Genomic DNA, 9,104 nt, shown 5'->3' on the forward strand with positions numbered 1-9,104 from the left:
CAGCTCTGATGTCCACTCATGGCGGCTCAGGTGAGGAGACCAAGAATACAGGCGGCGGCAGGAAGGGTGGTTGTATATGTAGGGTGTGAGTGTATGTGTGACGTGTGTATGTAATGTATGATGGGGGGGCAGCGGCAGGTGTATGTATGATGTGTGCATATGTATGGTGTATATCAGTGTTTCCCAACCAGGGTGCCTCCAGCTGTTGCAAAACTACAACTCCCAGCATGCCATGGGCATGCTGGGAGTTGTAGTTTTGCAACAGCTGGAGGCACCCTGGTTGGGAAACACTGGTGGATATGTTTGGTGTGAGTGTATGTGTGTATGATGTCTATGTGTGATGTGTATGTAATGTATGATGTGTGTATGATGTCTAAGTGTGATGTGTGTGTATGTGATGTATGATGTGGGGTGGGCAGCGGCAGGTGTATGTATGATGTGTGCATATGTATGGTGTATATGTATGATGTGTGCATATGTATGGTGTGAGTGTATGTGTGTATGTAATGTATGATGCGGGGGGGGGGGCAGTGGCTGGTGCATGTATGATATGTGTATGCATGAATGTTTTGTATAGGAGCAGACGGGCATTAGGGCAGTTTCCAATTTTCTTTAAATAAAAATAATGTACAAAAATAAACATAAGTGGTATCGCTACATGTGGAAATGTCCAGACTATTAAAATATAATGTTAATTAAACCGTACGGTGAACGGTGTAAATGTAAAAAATAGTCCAGAATTGCTCATTTTTGGTCACTTCATATGAGAAATTTTTTATAAGGTGATCAAAAAGTTACATGTAGATTTTTCTGGGCTCGGGTGTAAGAGGAGCTACAGCTCTCCGGCCGCTAATATCCTGGCATACTGCGATCGCCTACAGGGGTGTGGAAATTTTATAAAAAACTACTTGTCCACGGGACTAAAATAGAGCAAAATCTATTTGTCCCTCTCCACTGTCCGGCCAATTTTCGCTTTTACGCTCTCCTTTTTTCCTCCTCGCCCTATAATAGCCATAACTACCTACTATAATGTCACCTTTTAATTTTTCAATAACATTCACTGAACCAAAAAAAAAAAAAAATATTATATTATAATATAATATTATATATATATATATATATATATATATATATATATATATATATATATATATATATATATATATATATATATATATTAAGGGAAGTGAAATTGAAATAGTAAAAGATAATTTTGCAGATTTGGTGGTTTTTCTTTTCTGCGCCATTTACCTTGTGGTTGAGGTAACATGTTAGTTTTATACTTTAGGCCGCCTGATCACAGCGATACCAGATTTGTATCGTTTACGTCATGTTTTACTAATTCTGGACTTTTCCAAATTTTTTTTAATTGCCATTTTTTAACCCCTGTAGCTTTATTTTTTTTCCGCATACCAGGCTGTATGAGGGCTCATTTTTTGCGCCATAATCTGTTTTTTGTATCGGTACCATTTTGGTATTGATCTGACTTTTTAATCGCTTTTTTACTTTTTTTTATGGGATATTATAAAAATTTCAAATCTGTGGTTTGGTATTTTTTTTTTTACATTTACCGTACGGGATACATAATGTTATATTTTAATAGGTTGCACAATTACGCACGAAGCGATAACGAATATGTTTATTTTTATTATGTTTACATGTTTTTATATAGGTAAAGGGGCTGATTTGAACTTTTAACATGGAAGGGGTTAATGCAGCGGTCTTCAAACTGTGGCCCTCCAGATGTTGCAAAACTACAACTCCCAGCATGCCCGGACAGCCAACGGCTGTCCTGGCATGTTGGGAATTGTAGTTTTGTAACATCTGGAGGGGCACAGTTTGAAGACCACTGGATTAATATGTGTCTTTCAAACTTTTATTAAAACTTTATTATGATTTTTTTTTTTAAACACTTTATTACACTTATATGAGGAATCATTAGATTCCTCAGACAGATGAATAGATTCTATTGAACTCTATTAATCTGTGTGCTCTGTGATCCATTGATAGAGTCTGGTCCAGCCTGGCTCTATCAATGACAGAGCTGGGACTAGAGGAGGCAGAGGTAAGTCCTCCGGCTACCTCCATAGTGGATCGCCCCCCCCTGCGATCGCGCTGCGGGGGGGGGGGGGGCGATCCACCCCACTTAGCCCACCAGGGAGCGTTCACATGTCCCTTTAGACGCCGCTGTCAGCTTTGACAGCGGCGATCTAAAGGGTTAATAGCCAGCCGCGGCGATCGCCGCATGCTGGCTATTAGCGGCGGCCCCCGGCTACTGAGAACAGCCGGGGGCTGCAGAGTATGGAGCGGGCAGGAATCCCGAGCCAGATCCATACATACTGCAGAGCGCCGCATACAGTCTCCCCGTGCAGACGTGCGGGGAGCGAAGGCAAAGGACGCAGGTCTGCACGGGGATAAATAAGCCACGCCCCCTCATCGCCCCCTCATCTCCCCCCCCGCACGTCTGCAGAGCAGGGGAGAGAAGACAAATACTGTACACAGCTTCTCATCTCCCCTGCTCTGCTACACAGGCTGCAGAGTATGGAGCGGGCAGGAGTCGGCAGCCCGCTCCATACAGACTGCAGATCGCCGTACTTGTCAGGTCCGGCCCTGCTTGCCCGAAGCCGGGCTAAGGGCCGGACAAATTCACCTGCCCGGCGCCCAAAACTGCTAGTCCGGGGCGTCGGGCGATAGAAATTCCACATCCCTGGCCTATTAACCCATTAGATCACCGCTGTCAGCAGTGACTAAAGGAATCTTATATCCATCCCTGGTGGTCTAGTGGGGGGGGGGATCAGACTATTTTGGTGGAAATTATTTTATCTGCCAGGACAAGTGGATTTTCTTGAGGGACAAGTAGATTGTGTTCAGCTTTAGTCCCTTGGACAAGCAGTTTTTTTTTTTTTTTTATTTCCACACCCCTGGTTATCAGCCACGGGTTCCGGAGTTTGTTGGTGACTCCGAAATCCGGACACGGCTGGGTTCACTGAATTTGACTATTTCAGTTATTTTTTCAGTGACAGCCTGGTCAATCTAATGGTGGAGCAGACGAATCTGTATGCCAGGCAGTTCATCGCAGTTCTTATCAGTTTTAAGGGGAGACTCATCTTCCACCAGTATATTCCCTCGAAGCGGGCGCGGTATGATGTGAAGCTCTATAAACTTTGTGAGTGTACCTCCCGATACACACTCAAGTTTAGGGTGTATGAGGGATGAGATTCCCGTATTGAACCCTCAGATTGTTCCCCCACTCTGGGCGTTAGCGGGAAAATCGTTTGGGACCTTATGTACCCATTGCTGGATAAGGGTTACCACGTGGACAACTTTTATACCAGCATCCCTCTCTTCACATCCCTTGCCGCCAGATCCAAGTCCGCTTGTGGGACCGTGCGGAGAAACCAGAGAGGTCGCCCTCTAAATTTGATCCAGACACCTATTCCCAAGGGCGAGTCCCGTGCCCTTACCTATGAAAACCGGTTGCTGGTCAAGTATAAGGATAAGAGGGATGTCCTAATGCTGACCACTATTCATGGTAACGGCAGCTCTGTGCGAGGTACCACAACAACGTCCCTGTGCGAGGTACCACAACAACGGTCCTCATGCCTGATTGTATTCTTGACTATAATCAGTATATTTGGGGGGGGGGGGGGGGGGGGGGGGAGTTGATCTCTTAGATCAAGTCCTCAAGCCATACATGGCCATGCGGAAAACACAGGTATGGTACAAAAAAGTTGCGGTCTACATGGTACAGGTTGCCATGTACAACTCTTTTGTACTGTACCGGAACGCTGGCAACACAGGGACATACCTCTGGTTCCAAGAAGAAGTCCTAAAGGTCCTGATCTTTGCTGACCGGGAAAGAGCAGGCCGGACTTCCCAAGGAACTGGGAACACTTTCCAGGTGAGGTCCCCCACACTGGAAACAAGGGACGATCCCAGAAAAAATGCAGAGTGTGTAACAGGAGGGGGATACGGAAGGACACCACCACTCAGTGTGACACTTGCCCCGATCATCCGGGCCTCTGCATTAAGGACTGCTTCAGGGAGTATCACACTTCCATGGAGTACAAAATTTTCCCTCTTCATTTAAATTTTCCATAATTTGACCCTAATGTACCAAGTCCAGAGTACATTCCAAATTTTAACCCCATAAAACCACTATTTTTTCCAAAAATGGGTCATGGGTCACTGAGTCACTATCATCGGGGACTTCTGTTGCCTCAAATGCGCAGCGCTCTCTCTCCACCTGAGTGGGTGCACATTTGAGGCAACAGGTTAGGGACAGCCACACACGTCACATTTCCGGAATGATGATTGAGAGCATAGGGTTTGGGGTGGGCATATTTTTTTTAGTTTGGCTATGCTCTGGGTCATCATTCTGGGAACATAACCCATTTTATAATTTTGTGTCCCACTGTACCCCTTGTTAGTTATTAGTGTACCCCATATAATGCCCCTTGAGGGGGGGTCCCACTGTTCTAGCTCCATAGGCAGCTGTCTAGAAGCTCCAGGCCCCTGAATGCCCTCCTGTTCCTCCATGACCAGTGAGCAGAGCCGATCTACGCCCAGATATGAGGTATGTCCTTACTCCAAAGAAATGTATTTACAATTATTATTATTATAATACTTATTATTATAATAGTACTTCCATGCTCAGAAGAGATGGGGTCAGAAGACATTTTGGGGGACATTTTCTCCTATTACACCTTGTAAAAATGTAAAATTTTAGGAAAAACAGCATTTTAGTAAAAAAAAAATTATTTACACATCCAAAGTCGTCAAACACCGGCTCACTGTACCCCTTGTTACGTTCCTTGAGGGGTGTAGTTTCCAAAATAGTATGCCATGTGGTTTTTTTTTTTTGCTGTCCTGGCACCATAGGGGCTTCCTAAATGGGACATGTCCCCCCAAAACCATTTCAGCAAAGTTATATTTGCAAAAGCCAAACATGACTCCTTCTCTTCTGAGCATTGTAGTGCGACAACAGAGCGCTTGACATCCACATGTGGTGTTTCCATTAGGGATCGACCGATTATCGGTATGGCCGATATTATCGGCCGATAATCACGATTTTGGGCATTATCGGTATCGGCAATTACCTTGCCGATAATGCCCCGCGACCGCCCCGCCGCACCCCCCACGTGATGCTGGGCGGTATACCGGTATGGATTTTTGCCCATACCGCTATACCGGTCGGGCCCCTCCCCCACCCGGAATACCGGTATAAGTTATCGGCTATCGGCCCTAACCTCCACCGATTATCGGTATCGGCCCTAAAAAACCGATATCGGTCGAGCCCTAGTTTCCATACTCAGAAGAGATGGGGTTACAAATTTTGGTGGGCATTTTCTCCTATTACCCCTTGTAAAAATGTAAAATTTGGGGGCAAACTAGCATTTTAGTGAAAAAATAAAAATTATTTACACATCCAACTTTAACGAAAAGTCGTGAAACACCTGTGGGGTGTTAAGGCTCACTGGACCCCATGTTACGTTCCTTTAAGGGTGTAGTTTCCAAAATAGAATGCCATGTCGTTTTTGTTTTTTTTTTGCTGTCCTGACACCATAGGGGCTTCCTAAATGCAACATGCCCCCAAAAACCATTTCAGAAAAACTCACTCTCCAAAATCCCTCTGTCGCTCCTTCCCTTCTGAGCCCTCTAGCGCACCCGCCGAACACTTGACATACACACATGAGGTATTTCCTTACTCGAGAGAAATTGGGTTACACATTTTAGGAAGATTTCTCTCCTTTTACCCCTTGTAAAAATTCAAACACTGTGTCTACAAGAACATGAGAGTGTAAAAAAAAAAAAAAAAAAAAAAAAAAAAAAAAAAGAAGATTTTGAATTTTCTCCTTCAATTTGCTGCTATTCCTGTGAAATACCTAAAGGGTTAACAAACCTTTTGAATGTCATTTTGAATACTTTGAGGGTTGCAGTTTTTATAATGGGGTCATTTCTGGGGCATTTCTAATATAAAAGCCCTTCAAAACCACTTCAAAACAGAACTGGTCCCTGAAAAATTTCGATTTTGAAAATTGTAAAAAATTGGAAAATTGCTGCTATACTTTGAAGCCCTTTGATGTCTTCCAAAAGTAAAAACATGTTGTCAACTTTATGATGCAATTATAAAGTAGACATGTTGTATATGTGAATCAATATATAATTTGGAATATTCATTTTCATTATAAGCAGAGAGCTTCAAAGTTTAAAAAAAAAAAAAAAAAAATTCAAAATTTTCAATTTTCTCATCAAATTTTGGAATTTTTCACCAACATAAAATAAAATTTTACCACTAACATAAAGTAGAATATGTCACGAAAAAACAATCTCGGAATCAGAATGAAAGGTAAAAGCTTCCCAGAGTTATAAATGCTTAAAGTGAAAGTGGTCAGATGTTCAAAAAAATGGCCGGGTCCTACAGTGAAAATTGGCTGGGTCCTTAACCCCTTATATTTACGTTCTGCGCCGGCTCCCGCGATATGAAGCGGGATCGCGCCGCAATCCCGCATCATATCGCGCCGGTCCCGGCCGGGACCCGCGGCTAATACCACACATCGCCGATCGTGGCGATGTGCGGTATTAACCCTTTAGAAGTGGCGGTCAAAGCTGACCGCCGCTTCTAAAGTGAAAGTGACCCGGCTGCTCAGTCGGGCTGTTCGGGACCGCCGCGGTGAAATCGCGGCGTCCCGAACAGCTTGCAGAACACCGGGAAGGCCCTTACCTGCCTCCTCGGTGTCCGATCGGCGAATGACTGCTCCGTGCCTGAGATCCAGGCAGGAGCAGTCAAGCGCCGATAACACTGATCACAGGCGTGTTAATACACGCCTGTGATCTGTGTAAAAGATCAGTGTTTGCAGTGTTATAGGTCTCTATGGGACCTATAACACTGCAAAAAAAAAGTTTTAAAAAAAAGTGTTAATAATGGTCATTTAACCCCTACCCTAATAAAAATAATAAAAAATAAACATATGTGGTATCGCCGTGTGCGTAAATGTCCGAACTATAAAAAATATCAATTAAACCGCACGGTCAATGGCGTACGCACAAAAAAATTCCAAAGTCAAAAAAAAAAAACGCAATTTTTGGTCACTTTTTATACCATTAAATAATGAATAAAAAGTGATCAAAAAGTCCGATCAAAACAAAAATCATACCGATAAAAACTTTACGGCGCAAAAAATGAGTCCTCATACCGCCCTGTATGTGGAAAAATAAAAAAGTTATAGGGGTCAGAAGATGACATTTTTAAACGTATAAATTTTCCTGCATGTAGTTATGATTTTTTCCAGAAGTGCGACAAAATCAAACCTATATAAGTAGGGTATCATTTTAACCGTATGGACCTACAGAATAATAAGGTGTAATTTTTACCGAAATATGCACTGCGTAGAAACGGAAGCCCCCAAAAGTTACAAAATTGCGACAAAATCGAAGAAAAAAAACGCCATGATTTTTTTTCCCGTTTCGCCGTGCGTTTTTGAGTAAAATGACTAATGTCACTGCAAAGTAGAATTGGCGACGCAAAAAATAAGCCATAATATGGATTTTTAGGTGGAAAATTGAAAGGGTTATGATTTTTAAAAGGTAAGGAGGAAAAAACGAATGTGCAAAAACTGAAAAACCCTGAGTCCTTAAGGGGTTAAAGAGTAGCTCCCACTATCCTATTTTTTTTCTGTCCCTACCTATTGCCAATCTATCCCTAACCCCCTACCTGCTTTTAATTACACTTTTTTTTTTTTTTTGGGGGGGGGGCGCTGAGAGGCCTTAGATTCAGTGTCTAGCATCATGTTTAAGATATACACTTTCAATATTTCATTGTTATTACCTTCTGCCAATAAAAAAAACTACATAAAAAAAAAAAATAATAGCAAGCTATGCAAGTTTACCCATAGACTCAAATGGCCCAGATTTATCATGCTACCTGAAATGAGGGGGGGGGGGTAAAATAAATAAACTGCTTTTGTCCATAGCAACTATTTACAGCGCAGGTTTTATTTGGTTTCAGGCAGCTTGATAAATCTGGGCCTACACACTATGCAAAGTTTTCATACTCGACTGCAACAAGAAAAAAAACTTAGGAAGTGGCAGCTCTGCCAAAAGACAGTGTAGAAATTGTATAGATTACGAGAAAACAAAGATAGGGCAAAGTACCACCTGTTCTAACGCACACAGTTTACTAACTACACACCTTCCAGAAAAGCCGCCAAACCTGTGGAAAATACCTGCTTGAATCAGCACGGTAAAAGCAACGCTACGAACAAAAGCAGTTTAATAACGTTTCAGCCATGCCCGCCACTGCCTTTCTACACGCCATTACAAGATCCCAACACTCTGTGTGTCCTCTATATCAAGTTAGCACATCACCGCCAAATAACCACCGTTACACGTTCATTAATCTTACCTTCGTGTGTTTTCGCGATTGTCGCCATGTTACCTACTAGCTCTTAGACGGAAAACTGAACGTCCCGTGGCTTACGCTGCACAATATTGTATCAACCGCGCATGCGCTGAGGACCTTTGAACCCGGAACTGTTATAAAATGGCGTAACTGGACTGCGTAAGATGGCGAATAGTTCATTCGAAGCTATTTAATACTACGCAGCCAGAGTGTTCTCTTTGTGTAAAAATGCCATAATGCAAATCAATATACTGGAAAGTCCTTACAGCAGTTTTTCCAAACCAGGGTGCCTCCAGCTGTTGCAAAACTACAAATCTGGCTTTGGCTGTCCGGCATGCTAGGAGTTGTAATTTTGCTGGAGGCACCCCGGTGGGGAAACACTGCATTGCAGAAATGTACATCTTTAGATAATGTTTTGAAAAATAATTATGGTATCGGTTTGCCTGCACAATAATGTATTTACTCATTTATGTAGCTCATACATTTAAAAAAATAGTACAAGCCCAAGTTAAAATGCAAAAGTAAACTAGCACAGCAATATTTAATCCCTTTAGGGCAGCATGAATGATGGGCAGGCTCCCCTATTAGGGTATTTTCACACAGCGGAATATTCCGCATTGATGTTCTGCTGCAGCAGAGTCCCATTAAATTCATTGGGACTCTGCTGCTTTGTTCACACTGTAGAATTTCCACGGTAGAAATC

At 42.8% G+C, this 9,104-nt stretch overlaps 1 protein-coding gene across 2 annotated transcripts in view; it reads right to left on the minus strand.

Annotated features, from left to right (window-relative positions):
• SF3B1 (splicing factor 3b subunit 1) overlaps window positions 1–8,541 on the minus strand; it is a 290,537-nt gene extending 281,996 nt beyond the window's left edge. For both annotated transcript variants that reach the window (XM_056536403.1, XM_056536402.1), the window contains exon 1: window positions 8,405–8,541. In XM_056536403.1, coding sequence (XP_056392378.1) covers window positions 8,405–8,432 — 28 coding nt within the window. In that variant the 5' untranslated portion in view covers window positions 8,433–8,541. The remainder of the gene's footprint in view (window positions 1–8,404) is intronic.
• Between the last annotated feature and the right edge of the window lie 563 nt (window positions 8,542–9,104).

The sequence above is a fragment of the Hyla sarda genome, chromosome 8 (genome assembly GCF_029499605.1).
Source record: "Hyla sarda isolate aHylSar1 chromosome 8, aHylSar1.hap1, whole genome shotgun sequence".
In the NCBI taxonomy this organism is placed as follows: domain Eukaryota; kingdom Metazoa; phylum Chordata; class Amphibia; order Anura; family Hylidae; genus Hyla; species Hyla sarda.